General features: G+C 41.3%; 1 protein-coding gene across 1 annotated transcript in view; it reads right to left on the reverse strand.

The window, feature by feature from the left end:
* The window catches only part of LOC122549886 (band 4.1-like protein 4B), a 385280-nt gene that overhangs the window by 12225 nt on the left and 357576 nt on the right, over nucleotides 1–15479 (reverse strand). Inside the window, exon 23 of the mRNA XM_043690060.1 lies at nucleotides 8351–8398. Within this exon, the coding sequence (XP_043545995.1) occupies nucleotides 8351–8398 (48 nt within the window). The remainder of the gene's footprint in view (nucleotides 1–8350; nucleotides 8399–15479) is intronic.

Genomic DNA, 15479 nt, shown 5'->3' on the forward strand with positions numbered 1-15479 from the left:
AATAGACATTTTAGTCATTAACTTGCACAATCACATGAAATTGTCCTATTTACCCCCATCAGAACTCTCCATAATTTATAATCTTCACTGTGGAAGTTCCTGTATTTCAAACATCTTCTTATAAGTAATAGTTTCCCATTTTAGCATCATCTGAACAGAATAATTTGCAAACTGCAATCCATGGACTGCCTGGATGTGGTAAAGATGCAACAACACTTCTGGGAATAACGAGCAGTGGTGTTAGCCAGGAAACTGTTTTCCGGATTTTCATTGCCAATACTGTAACTGCCTTGCGATCAATCCCACCATCAAATAAAGAATTAAAACAAAAATAAAAGAACTCCTCCACACCCTGGAGTCTTGCAGGAACACCACTTTGGATCATATGCTGCTAATATCCAGTTTTAGGACATATGTTAGAAATCCCTTTAAGAGTTGATGTCTTTCACTTTGAGCCATGGCATTATAACTAAAACCAATTTGTCATGTTTGGATGTATTGTCTCAAGGACTGACAACGAAAATAATGGCAACATCTTTTGCGAGATGAACAACTGATGCTCAAATTAGAACAATACTAAAATTCTGTCCAACATGACATTGTCAGGAAAAGGACTTTCCTCTTATCAAGGTTAAATGGAAAAATAATTTAGAACTAAGTTGAGCTAAAATCTTTGTTGATAATGGAAACAGAAAAAGCTGGTGCAAGAGACAACACATTAGAGTCAAAGAGATGTACAGCAGGGAAACAGACCCTTCCGTCCAACTTGTCCATGCTGACCAGATATCCCAACCCAATCTAGTCCCACCTGCCAGCCCCCGGCCCATATCCCTCCAAACCGTTCCTATTCATATACCCATCCAGATGCCTTTTAAATGTTGTAATTGTACCAGCCTCCACCACTTTCTCTGGCAGCTCATTCTATACACATACAGTCCTCTGCGTGAAAAAGTTGCCCCTTAGGTCTCTTTTATATCTTTCCCCACCCACCCTAAACCTATGCCTTCTAGTTCTGGACTCCCCCAGACCAGGGAAAAGACACCATTTGGTAGATGATCTTGTTTAGGATACCACCAGATCATGGATTAATCTTTAGGATTGTTCTGCAATAGTGCCAGACTGTGGGAAACAGACCCTTCCGTCCAACTTGTCCATGCTGACCAGATATCCCAACTCAATCTAGTCCCACTGCCAGCCGCTGGCCCATATCCCTCCAAACCCTTCCTATTCATATACCCATCCAGATGCCTTTTAAATGTTGTAATTGTACCAGCCTCCACCACTTTCTCTGGCAGCTCATTCTATACACATACAACCCTCTGCGTGAAAAAGTTGCCCCTTAGGTCTCTTTTATATCTTTCCCCTCTCACCCTAAACCTATGCCCTCTAGTTCTGGACTCCCCCACACCAGGGAAAAGACACCATTTGGTTGATGATCTTGTTTAGGATACCACCAGATCATGGATTAATCTTTAGGATTGTTCTGCAAGAGTGCCAGACTATGCATCCTATCCATACCTAAAGCCTGCTGATAGTTTGTATAACAGGCATATCATAATGTCAATTAATGTGCATTTCTGTTTGACTCTCCACCCTACTCCCTTTCTTAACCTTAAAGCTGAACATAACATTAAGCATTTTGAAACATAACAAGCTACTTGCTAGTTTATTTCTTTGTGCAATTGTTACAATTCTACTTGCCTTTAATACTTTCTACGTACTTTAAAGTTTTTTTAAAGATTTCAGTGATGCACACAGACTGATCTGGAATACTTGATTATTCAGATATAAGGACTTCTGTACTTATCAGTGACTTGGATGATTTGGTAGGTTTTCTCCTCTCTTGGCATTCAGCTCAACTGAGAGAATAGATGCCACGCAAAGCAAAACAATCTGCCAGAAGGGGGAAGAGGAGAACAGATTATACTCAGCAGGTCAAGTCTACAAAGGATGTTTAGGGAGCAACTTTCCAACTTAGAGATGATTAGCAATTTAGAGATGATGAATATTTTGGGTACTTGTCATTGAAATCTGCCACCAGCCTTTGCTACAACCTCATGGCAGGAAAGGACTGCATTGCTGGAAGATGTCAAGGTGATTATGGCTTTGAATTTCAATGCATCTGAATGTTTTCAGTCTGCTATTGTAGATATAAGCAAAATTTTGAAGCAAAAATGAACAACTTCATCTTCTATTGGCTTGCCAGAGAGAAGGCTACATTTCAAAACCCTCTTGCTCTCCAGCTTCCCTCTGACAACCCTCCTATTTGCACTTTCCTCTCTTTACTTTTCCTCTCACTTCTTATTTTCTGCCTCTCCTGATTTGCCCACTCCCCTATCCCAACACATTCATTCACCACATCTGTCTCTTGACACTCCTTCCTGAGTGAAATGGTAAGTGGGAAGCATGAACAGGTAAGAAGAACGGGAAGCAGGGGTAGGAGGGTCAGCAGAGGAGAAGCAGTGAATTTCCTTTAATAAGTCCGATCGTGCTCAATAAGAAGAAAGTCAAGGAGCATCTTTCAGGAACATGCCTAATTTCAAAGAGTCAGAATTGATCTTTATTCAGAATATTCTGAAACACAGTAACGTTGAATCCCATCTGACTGTTTTTCTGAACTTTGAAGAGTCATATTGAATTTGAAATGTTAACTTTTTTCTTCTCCACAGATGTTGCCAGATCTGCTGAGTTTCTCCAATGGTTGTTTCTTTTTCATAGGTCGAGTATCTGCAGAAACTTGCTTTACTCTCTGTTAGTTGATATTGTTAATGATCCTTTCTGTTCAGCTCCTGTCACTGTTTTTCTCAAATCTGCTGTCAACATGCTCTCAAAAAATCCAATCCTTGATCTTGAAAGAGGACATTTAGAGTCACAGTCATGCACCAAGTATTTAGTGGGAAAGAGAGTTGAGGCTCAGTAAGTTCCAGCATGAGGTATTGTGGAAAGTTGGGAGTTTTATGTCCAAAGTAATATGAGTTAACAGCAGAACTTCAACTCCACATCCCCCTGACCCTGATAATCTTTCACCAACTCCCCCCCCCCCGGACCTGGATAACTTTTCACCAAATCCAGACCTCCCACCGCTCCCCCGACCCTGATAACATTTCATGAACTCCACATCTCCCCGGACCCTAATAACATTTCACCAAATCCACAACCCCCCCGACTCTGACAATCTTTCACGTACTCCACATCTCCCTGACCTTGATAATCTTTCACCAACTCCACATCCCCCTGATCCTGATAATCTTTCACCAAATCCACATCCCCCTGATCCTGATAATCTTTCACCAAATCCACATCCCCCTGATCCTGATAACCTTTCACCAACACCAATCAGATCAGCGATGATCATGTTAAATGATGCACCAACTTTGAGAGGCTAAATGGCCACTTCTGTTCTTAACTTGTATGTTCAAAAAGAATAGCTCCATCTTACTTACTGTGAATCTGTCTCTGCCTGAAGAAGGGCTTTTGCCCGAAACGTCGATTCTCCTGTTCCTTGGATGCTGCCTGACCTGCTGCACTTTTCCAGCAACACATTTTTAGCTCTGCCTTAAAAATACTCAAGAACTCTGCTTCCGCCACCTTCTGAGGACGAGAGTTCTGAAAAGTCATTATCCTCCGGGAAATAAATTATTCTCACCTCTGTCTTAATTGGGAGGACCGTCATTTCTAAACAATGAACACTAGATTCTTCACAAGATGAAATATTCCTTCCACATTGACCGTATCAACCCTCTCGGAAACTTTTGTTTCAATCAATTTAGCTCTTATTCTTCTAAACATCAGAGGATATAAGCCTGGCCTGTCCAAACTATTGGCAATGGGTACTAGTCTAGTAAACTTCTCTGAACTTCTTCTAATGCATTCACATCCTTGCTTAAGTAAGAGATGCGTGCTGTATATAATACTGTATGTAATGTATTGTTATAAAGCATTTATAACAGTGTACTCCAGAGGTTCTCTCACCAGTGTCCTGTATAACTGAAACATAATCTCCTTACATTGCATGGAGTCCGCTTCAACAATAAAGTTGGGATCAATTCCTGCTAAATCATGTCACCAAGGCTTAAGACAGAACTTTAAACTAAAAGTGTAGATAGGTAACGGGAAATGTAAAAATCTCAAGAATGAAGTCAAGCCATTAAAACAGTACAGTGGTTTGGGTAAAGAAAAACAGAGTGGGCCTGGAAATGGCATTGAGTTTAATAGCAATAGAGCATCAGAAAATAAAGTTCATGTAAGAATAGTTCTAAATATTAAAATTAAAAGTTCTTTATCTGAATGTATGACGTATACATAATGAAGCAGATGAACTAGTGGCATTAGCAGAGATAAATAGTTTATATTTAATAACTATAAATATAACTAGGCATAGGGACTGTGCTTTTGAAAAAGGTTGCTATCTAGATGGGAGATGGGTTGGTGATCAATTTGGTGACACTAGCTTCTGTGTTTTGAAAGAGGACAGCTCAGAGTTGGCAAAGGTCAAGTATCAAATTTTGAATAATTAGAACTAATTAAGATATCTAGTAACACCCTGTTCTTGTATTGACAGGAGTTTTCAGTCAACAATGTGGGTGGCCCACATAGGGTTGAACTTTAATTTTTTTACCAAAGTGCCGAACCCTGGGGGAGGGGGACAAGCCATGCTCCCTCTTCAGTTAGCTAAAAAAGCTGAAAACTAAAGGTGATGAATCAGAGACAGCTATTTTAACAACTGGTTTGAAATGGTAAGTACATGATGTGTGAGGTTAGAATACTGGGAGGGTTAAGGCATCAAATGAGGTGAAGTAGGATGCCACGTGCATAAAGGTAAGCTGTCAGGTGGTTAGAATGTCAAGTTGGGTAAGGGATTGAGTGCCAGATGGGATAGTGCCAAGTTGTAGAACACTAGGTGGGGGGATGCCTTGAGCGTAGGGCATAGTTTGCCAGGGGTAGAGTGCTAGATGGGTTGGATGCCTAAATGCAAGGTAGCCAGATTAAGCAATACAGTGTTTAAGATTAGCTTATGGGAAATATTGAGTCCAGGGAGGGTGGGGGTCAGGGAGAATGGACAGAGATCTGGAGATGCGTGGGGGGGCGCGAGGTGGTGTAGGCTGTGGCACTAGCTCATCATGCCTGGCAGCGTGGCTTCCTTTGGCTGTCTGCTGAAAAAAAGAATGGCACTCCTTCCCACCACACTGTCCACCAACACCTCCAGGTCTCTGTCCACAAACTGGGGAGCTAACTTATTTCATTAGTCCATTTCTCAGTGACAATTGTTGAGCACCAGAACATAAGGACCAGCTCTCGGCTCGCAGCGTTTGAATTGGTGTTTAGTTGGACTTTAAATAACATGAATATTGTAAGTTCCCAGCAGTGGTGAGCGTATCTGCTATGCAATTCCACAAGAGGGCACCATAGAGCCCAGCTGCATAATTAACAAGATGAGGAGTAGAAGATAACATGAGAAAAGTCACCCCATGCCAGGTGGATTGCACATAAAGAATCTCAGTTGACAAAATCATTGAACTGAAAATAGAAACAAAATGCCAATTGTGTCAAAGACTAGACACCAGCCTTTAGGAAAACGGTGCACAGCGGTTAGCACTGCTGCCTCACAGCACCAAAGACCTAGGTTCAATTCCCACCTCATGCAACTGTCTGTGTGGAATTTGCACATTCTCCCCATGTCTGCGTGGGTTTCCTCCGGGTGCTCCGGTTTCCTCCCACATGTGCAGGTCAGGTGAATTGGCCATGCTAAACTGCTCGTAGTGTTAGGTGAAGGGGTAAATGTAGGGAAATGGGTCTGGGTGGGTTGCTCTTTGGAGGAGGGTTGGTGTGGACTTGTTGGGCCGAAGGACCTGTTTCCACACTGTAAGTAATCTAATCTAACAATGTGTAGGTATGGGGGGGGTGCAGAAAAGATTCACAAGAATGGTTTCAGAGAAGAGAAATGATATAAGGATGAGGAGATTGTAAGCTTTTCAACTCTGAGGTGGTTAAGGGGAAATTTGATAGTAATATTCAAGATTGTGAGTGGACTCCATGAGGAGGTTGCCGGACACTTTTCCCATTGGTAGAAGAATCAAGAACCAGAGGTTACCAATTTATGATAAATGGGAAAAGATTGTAAGGAAAAAATGTTGACGCAGTTAGTGGTGCAATCTGGAATGCATTGCCTGACAGTGTGATGGAGGTAGATTAAACCATAGCTTTTCTAATTTCCCTTCAAAAGCTAACAGTTGTAGGGAAAAGGAGGGGAAGCAGAACCAGGATTAGTTGAATGGCCACCACCTTTTGTACTGGAACCACTCTGATTTCATGATACCTCTGTCCTTGCAAATTACCTGTACCTGGTTTTTGAGCTGCCAACAACCTTTAACAGAGATGACCATCTTTCTCCAATATCACCACTGGCATCCAGCTGGGTATGAATGAACAAATTTATTTATTGTCACTTGCATTTTAGTGACTAATACAATAAAATACAGTGAAAAGCTTCAACAATTGCCACTGGTGCCATTTTGAATATTTTAAAATTAAAATGGATAAAAGATATAACTGAAAGAGTCCTGAGCCAGCTCACCAATAGCACCTGCACCACCACCCCTCCTCCACCACCTCGCTGCTGCCTGCACTGGACCCACCAGCATAGGAGTCGCCAGTCTTTAGGTACCATCTCTTCGCCGCTAAGCCTACCGCGCTGATGTCGATACTGCATTGCATGCTGAACCCACACTTGCCCTGCAACCAGGAGTCCCCTGTTCGCTGCCAGACCGGGCTGCCACCGCCATCTCCTTGCTCTGGCCCTGCTCTAAGATGTCGCATTATGACGCCACCATCTTGAAAGGTCTGCTGCTACCACTACCTCTGATCGCTGGAGGAGCTTTGTTGCCACAGCTGCCAACAGCCCCGAACATGGGAGAACATCCCTCCAGTTGCCATGAGGAGCCACGTCCATCAACATCTCTGACTACCAGGAGGAGCTGCCATTCAGCTGCCGGATGGCTGTAGCCACCACACTGATTTTGCCAACTAACCGACCACAACAGGCTCCAAAGGTAAGAAAAATGAAAGAAAAATTGAGAGAAAAAGTAAAAAGAAAGAAAAAGAAAGCATGGGAGAGCAGATGTGCTCCAGGCAAAAGCCCACATACAGCCTTGATACTCTGCTGCCATCTTGATCCGTTCATAGCCACAGAATAACCTGCAATGGTTTGTCTTCCTGCGTCATCACCATTATGTATCATGTTCCTGAGGATCATTTCTTGATCTCCTGCTATTTTTCACTTTTGGCTGCTCCTTGTTAATGTCATCCTAAAAAGCAGTGTCAATTTCCACACTTAGCTCGATAACATTCAGCTCTAACCCACCAGCACGTCCTTTGATCCATCCACCATCTCTGAGTTATCATGCTGCTAACGAACACCCATTACAGTTTGAGCAGAATTTCTTCTAACCAAATATTGAGAAGACCAAAGCTGTTGTTTTCATTCCCTCGTACAAATTTTGTTCCCTAACCACTCTGAAGACACCTTCATAAACTTGGTAGCACAATGGACCCCAACATGAGCATCTGACCATACATTTGCAGGACTTCTATGACCACCTGTTTTCATATCCTGAACATCACCCAATCTGTCTCTTCCTCAGTTCATCAGCTGCTGTGAATCACTGGCCACAGAACAGATCTGCAGAGCGGTTTTTCTCAAGGTCCAGTACACCACCCATCTTTGTGGAGATAAATAGGCTAAGCACAAACTTTAAGTCTTTTTTTCAGATATTCCTGAGTTTGCTTTTCATGACCCTGTACACCCCTTTTTTATGTGCATTCCTTGGACTGTTCTTGGGGATTTTTTCTACTTTCTATAGTTTAATCATCTAAACAGACATTTTAACAGCTCTTAAAAGCTAAGGGCAAAAACGGATTCTCTCAACTTCGCTGTCTGTTTCACCCCACACATGCTCTCTCTCACCACCATTCTTACTTCTACCTTACATTTTGCCTTTTCTAAGTCCATTTCAGCTCAGCACTGCAGTTCATTTTTCATGGTATGCAACTATATGAAAAATTAACTAATAACAAACAAAACCCAATGGTACTAGCTCTATGCTGACAGAAATTATTTTGCCTTACAGAAATATACTTACAGATTGCATGAATTATGTTGCTCAGAAATATCAGCATATTGAACTTTTCTGCAATTTACAAAGTGACACCCGAAAACACACACTATAGCAGAAGCTTTGACTAAAGACAATAAAACATATATATATCAGCATGGCATTCAGTTCAATATTTGTCAACATTTATTGACTTCTTTTACCAAATCTATAAAACCTTGTGATTGCAAGGTACTTACAGGAAATTGTGGCAGAGGTGAAAAAGGATGGGCTGGTACAGTCTTTATCTGCAAAATAATAGAAAACTCAAAAGACGTCAGAAGAATCAGCATTAACACTTCAGTTACAAATTCAAGATCATTCGTATGATGAATTTAAAACAACTGTATTTCAGGACATAAGTTGCACACAAATCTCTTTTCATTCCTGATGCATGCTTACAATTGAGCTGGTGAGAAATGATGAATTAGTTGAGGCTTTAATATAAATATTATATAATTTCATTATTTTTATTCTGCTATAATCCAATGTTGCTTGCTTTTAGATTGGGATAAATAGCTTAGTTCAGATCTATAAATGTTATTAGTGCTCAGCTTGATTTAGCAAGAACTGTAGTGCAAATTTCTCCCTTTGGACCAGTATTTAACAGATTTGTCAAACCATGCCTTGTAATGTGAGAAGTTCAGAACTCATCATAGAATCATACCTCAGAAGGAAAACCTTTAGCTAAACATGTCACCACCATTTTGCTGAATTAACTCTCCAATTAATCCCACTCCCTTGCTTTAACTCTATTGTCCGACAAAATGTTCCTTTTCAAGTATTTAGCCAAGTCCCTCGTGAAAGTTTATATTGAACCATTTCTGTCACTTTCAGCAATGTATGCACAATATTGGGAGACTGCAAAACAGGAATCCAAAGCCACTGCGTATGAAAATAGATGCTGAATGGAATCTTAGGGGGCTTGAACGATGTAGCAGAATGATGTGAGAATTCCAGTGAAATCTATTTCGACATCAGGAATATCTAGCTGTATCGTTTAAGCAAATTCCAGGCATCAACAAGAGATTCTCGCTAGGCAGTAGTGAGCTGTCTAAAAGAAGGATTGTTGTTTATTAATATTGTAATGGACTAGGCCAGACCACTCAAAACATTCTTAAGCAGGCAGCCCAGACCATAACTTTGCAATTTGTTTCGCTAAGTGTACAGTGAAAATTACCCAGAATAAGTTAGCTCAGTTGACTGCTACGTTTTAAACCACACAAAAATGTATTAACAAAATTACATAATGAAGCACAAAGAGCAGAATAAAGAACCCCTACAGAACTCAGAATGGCTGCAACAACAAGCTCCATCTAAACAGTCCGACATTTTTGTCCTTAAATTTTGCCACAAACGTCAATGGGTTGTGCTCAGTGTAGACGATTGTCTCAGATGCAATGTTGGTAATATAAACATTGAAACATTGTAGGCCCAACATCAAGCTTAAAATCTGTTTCTCCACCGTTTAATATTTCTGTTGATGAACGTTCAGCTTCCTGGAAAAATACCCAATTGGTCTTTCTATTCCCTCGTCATCCTCCTGCAGAAGCACCACACTGATACCCAAAACATGGCATCGATAGCCGCCTTGAAAGTCTTCACGTAATCTGGTGTGGCTAATACTGGGGCAGTGCTTAACACAATTTTTAGGCTGTCAAATGCCATTTGCAGTCTACTGTCCACTGAAACTTCTTGCCCTTTTTTAACAATTCAGTGAGTGGAGCAGCCACACTGCTAAAGTTCAGCACAAACGTTTGGTAAAATCCACTCAACCCCAGGAACCGTAGTATTCTTTTTTGTTGATGGTGTGGGAAATTCCCCAATTATTTTCATTTTGGAATCTCATGGGGCCATTTGTCCATGTCCAATAACATGGTCCAGGGAGGTGACTTGGGCTTGGCAAATTCACTTTTAGCTAGGTTTACCACCAAGCCTGCCTTCCAAAGTCGATCGAACAAGTCTGATAAATGCTGTAAATGTCCCTTCCATGAGTGACTAAAAATCACCAGATCATCAATATACACCAGACAGCTGGGTAATCCGGCAATGACCTTATTAATCAGTCACTGAAAAGTGTCTGGCGCGTTTTTCATACCAAACAGCATGACTTTGAACTGATATAGTCCATTTGGTGTTATGAAAGCTGAAATAGCCTTTGCTCTCTCCCGCAGAGGTACTTGTTAGTAGCTTCTGAGCAAGTCCAACTTAGAAATGTAAGTTGCTTGTCCCACTTTTTTGACAATCCTCCAACTGTGGAATTGGATATGCATCAGGCTTTGTAACGGTGTTGACTTTGCGTTAGTTCACACATGATTGTTGGGTACTATCTGGCTTTGGAACCATGACCCTGAAGAAGGGCTCATGCCCGAAACGTCGATTCTCCTGCTCCTTGGATGCTGCCTGACCTGCTGCGCTTTTCCAGCAACACATTTTCAGCTCTGATCTCCAGCATCCGCAGCCCTCACTTTCTCCTATAGGTGAGCTCCAGTCACTTCGATTATGCCATCTTGGAGTATGCGCTCTATCTTCTTCTGAACCTGTGCCAACTTTAGAGGGTTATGCCTATAAGGATGTTGCTTAATCCGAACAGCATCTCCTGTCTCTACATCATGCACAATGAGGTTAGTACATCCTAGTTTATTTCTGCATATCTCCTCATGTAATAGTAATAACTCTTTCAGGTCATTTTGATTTTCTTGTGGAAGGTAACTCAATAATTTATCCCAATTTTTGACAACTTCCTTATTGTTCAATTTGTTTTGAGAATGTCCAATTCAGAATCCTTGAACTTGGTTCTTCCTTCTGTGCTGTAATCATTATTTTCCTTCCCTATCAAAATACCTTTGAGTATGTTCACATGATACACTCTGTGAAATTTCTTCCTGTCTGGAGTCCTTATCAAGTAGTTCACTTCACTCAATTTTCTCTCGATTTGATAAGGTCCACTAGACCTGGCTTTTAAAGGGTCACCTGTCACTGGAAGTAACACCAATACCTTATCCCCAATTGCAAAATTGCAAATTTGTGATTTCTTATCCGCTTCCTGTTTCATTTTATGCTGTGATACATTTAAATACTGTAGAGTCAACTCTCCAGCTCTATTTAATTGTTCTCTAAAATTTGACACATAGTCCAAATGGGTGGTCTCTGAATTCTGATTTAATAATTTCTCCTTAATCAATTTTAACAGTCCGCTTACTTCATGCCCAAAAGTTAATTCAAATGGACTGAATTTGGTCAATTCATTCTGTGCATCTCTGATTGCAAAAAGTACAAATGGAATTCCCTTATCCCAATCATCTGGATAATCCTGACCATAACCCCTCAACATGGTCTTTAGTGTTTGATGCCATCTCTCTAGCGCTTCCCTGCAATTCTGGATGGTATGCAATAGGTTTGAATTGCTTTATTCCCAAGTTATCCATAACCACCTCGAATAGTTTGAATATGAAGTTTGATCCTTGATCTGACTGGATCTCTATCGGTAATCTGTATCTAATAAAAATTTTTAAGTAGTTCTTCTTCAACCCTTTTAGCTGTGATGTTGCATAATGGGATTGCCTCTAGAAATCTAGGCGACACATCCATTATTGTTAATAAATCCTTATTCCTACTTTTTGTTTGAGGTAGGGGACCTACACAATCAATCAAGACTCTTGTGAAAGGTTCCTCATATGCTGGCATAGGTATTAAAGGTGCAGGTTTTATTACTGCCTGGGGTTTTAACTGACATGTATGACACGTCTGGCAAAATTCAACTACATCTTTGTGTAGTCCAGGCCAGTAAAAATGTCTGTGTTTTAGCCTGTGTTTTCCTCACCCCGAAGTGACCTCAAAGTGGTATGTCGTGCACCACTCGCAGCACCTCCTTTCTATACCCTACTTACAAAACAATTTGATGAATCTCTGCTCATTTCTCATCTGCTTGAATGTGTGATGGTCTCCATTTCCTCATTAAGACATCATTTGTTAAGTAATAACACACAGGAATGCATTCACTTTCCTTCTCGGTAAATGCCTTTTGATATAACTGTTTTAACTCCTTGTCTTTCTGCTGTAACTCAATCAGCTTAGCAGAGCTAAAGATATTTGTGTTTTTACCTATTTGGTCCTTCTATGTTCCACTTAGCTTAATCAAAAATTTTCTTCAGTCAGAAATGTCAGCTTCCTTATCTGTGCCTTTTGATCTTTCCTGCTTCAGCTTGTGCTGCTGTGATCTTATGATCACACATTCAGGGAAAATTCCTGGAAAAACATTCTTCATTTCTTCAGTTGCCTACATCTTCACTGGCTTTTCAACTAGAGTAGGCAGCACGGCAAAAGTGAAGACGGCAGATGCTAGAGATTAGAGTCGTGAGTGTGGTGCTGGAAAAGTATGGCAGGTCATGCAACATCCAGGGAGCAGGAAAATCGACGTTTTCGGCAAAAGCCCGTTGCAAGAACAAAATGTATTCTTGGAGCTCTTCTCTTCTCTGGACTCTCTAGCTTCACTTTACATAACTGAACACTTTTTGTCTCGCATTTCTGGATGTCACAGTAGAAAAAAAGGACAACGGAGAACTACAAACCTGCATATACAGAAAACCGACAAACACTGACCAAATACTTAACTGCACCAGCAACCATCCCAACACACACAAACGAAGCTATATCAGAACACTATTCCAATGAGCCACCACACACTGCAGCACAGGCGAACTTCGGAAAACAGAGGAGAACCACCTATACAACATATTCAAGAAGAACGGATACTCAAAAAATACAGTCCGCAGATTCCTCAAGAACAAACCACAACAAGCAGACCAAACACAACCAGAAACCCTAACCACCTTACCATACATCAAAGAAGTTTCAGAAATGACAGCCAGACTACTAAGACCTCTCGGAATCCTAGTAGTACACAAGCCCACCAACGCTCTCAAACAAAAATTAACAAACTTAAAAGACCCAGTACAACCCATGGACAAAACCAACGTCGTCTACAAAATTCCATGCAAGGATTGCCACAAACACTACATAGGACAAACAGGAAGAAAGTTAGCCACCAGGATACACGAACACCAGCTCGCCACAAAAAGACACGACCCTCTCTCCCTCGTAGCCCTACACACGGAGGAAAAAAAACATTTCGACTGGGACAACACATCTATCCTGGGACAGGCTAAGCAAAGACATGCCAGAGAATTCCTAGAGGCCTGGCACTCCAACCACAACACCATAAACAAACATATAGATCTAGATACCATCTATCAACCCCTCAGAAAATGAACAGGAAATGACATCACCACAAACCCCAGGAACCCCACCCAGGACAAACATATAACTAGAAAGCAAGAGACAACAGCTTCGCTTCACTTGAAGGTCGCCACTGATGATGTTACCTAGCCAGGTAATGAAATGTCTGGATATCAAACCTACAGCTCAGCGAGCAAACCTACACCCTAAACCTCAACCTGAGCTACAAACCTTGCAAAACCTTTTTGTCTCACCATGAATTCCTATTACCAGTATCTTTTTCTGGCAGTAGTCCCTCAGGAATACATATCTCCTCACCCTTCAGCATTACAGACTGAGAGGATCCTGTGTCACTTAATATTATAACTTCTTTACCTGCTACTCCTGGCCTATGTGAATAAACTTTACTCTTGCATGTATATTTTTTAAGCAGATCTGGCACTTCCTCCTTAATCAACCTCTGATCATCTTGTACACTCTGAGGCAGTTGTCTCACTTCCCTTGTGCTTTTTGTTACCAGTCCAACAAAATTCCCAGGCACGCCCGGTTTTCCTACATCAGGCTTTCTCGTAGTCCACCAACACTGTGATATCATGTGGTCCACTTCATTACAATGAAAACACCAGAGCTTTTTAACTTTGTCCACCTCAAGGGTTTCTTTTTTACCTTGTGGTACATTATCCTTATGATCTTCACTGAGATCTATCTTTCCCTTTCCATGTGAGGATTTCTCTTTGCCCCAGTTTCTATCCCTCATAGACTGCAATTGATCCTGGAAGCCAAACCGAGTTTTATGGACCAGCTCATAATCATCAGCCACTTCAGCTGCTAACCTTGCTGTTTTAACCTCTCTGCTCTTCCACATGAGTTCACACAACTTCCTCACTGAGCCTTCCCTTAGCCTTTATCTCCAGTCTTTTAAGCTGACTTTCATTTTTAAATGTCAGTTTTTGAAATTCAAAAACTCTCTTCTTTCTCTGCTCTCTTTTTCCCTCTCTTCCGCTGCTCTCTCTTTTTCCTCTCTGTTCTGCTGCGCACTCTTTTTCCTTCAGCTTTTAATTGTAACTCAAGATGTTTCATTTCTGCTGTCCTTTCCTTATCTCTCACCTCTAACTCAAGCTGCTTCATTTGCAATTGAATTCTTGCCATCTCTGTAGATTCTGATGGTTTCTCCAGTAAGTTTAAGTGCTGACCTACTGCTGTCATTATCTCTTCTTTCCTCACTGAAGCAGGCAGGTCCAATTCCAGTTTCTCTGCTACTTCCTGCAGCTTGATCTTATCCACCTTTTGCAAACCTTCCAAAGTCACGCATCCACATCCAGAAAAATTTTGGCGACTGAAAGAGCCATTACTATCCTAAGCTTTGTCACCCAACCAAACCTACACCTGAAATAAAGACCTACTCGTTGTTTAAAATCCCACAAAGAGCCCCCATCTGTTATGAACTAGTCCAGACTACTCAAAACATTCTTGAGCAGGCAGCCCAAACCATAACTTGCAATTTGTTTCGGTAGCACATTCTCCCCGTGTCTGCGTGGGTTTCCTCCCACAGTCACAAGGATGTGTAGGTCAGGTGAATTGGCCATGCTAAATTGACCGTAGTGTTAGGTGCACTAGTCAGAGGGAGGTGGGTCTGGGTGGGTTGCTCTTCGGAGGATCGGTGTGGACTTGTTAGGCTGAAGGGCCTGTTTCCACACTGTAGGGAATCCAATCTAATCTACTAAAAAATGGTGTACAGTGAAAATTACCCAGAGTAAGTTAGTTAGGTTGACTACTAGATTTTAAAACACACAAAAATTTATTCACAAAATTACTCAATGAAATACAAAGAACAGAATAAAGAACCCCTACAGAACTCAGTCTATCCAAACTAGACTTAAATATCCTGTTCTGAATATACACAACAGTCCCAATAAGCAAACTCCCTTTAACAACAGTATAAATGGAACACATGTTTACAGGTTGAGGTTGAAGGACAGAAAGAGAGACAGTTTCCACACAGCTTCCTGTTGAACTCCCCACCAGTTCAGGTCTAAACTAAACTGCTCAGCTCGAGAGCTGACCACTCCCTTTTCATTATGCAGGTCACTT

This window comes from Chiloscyllium plagiosum, chromosome 5, assembly GCF_004010195.1.
Source record: "Chiloscyllium plagiosum isolate BGI_BamShark_2017 chromosome 5, ASM401019v2, whole genome shotgun sequence".
NCBI lineage: Eukaryota > Metazoa > Chordata > Chondrichthyes > Orectolobiformes > Hemiscylliidae > Chiloscyllium > Chiloscyllium plagiosum.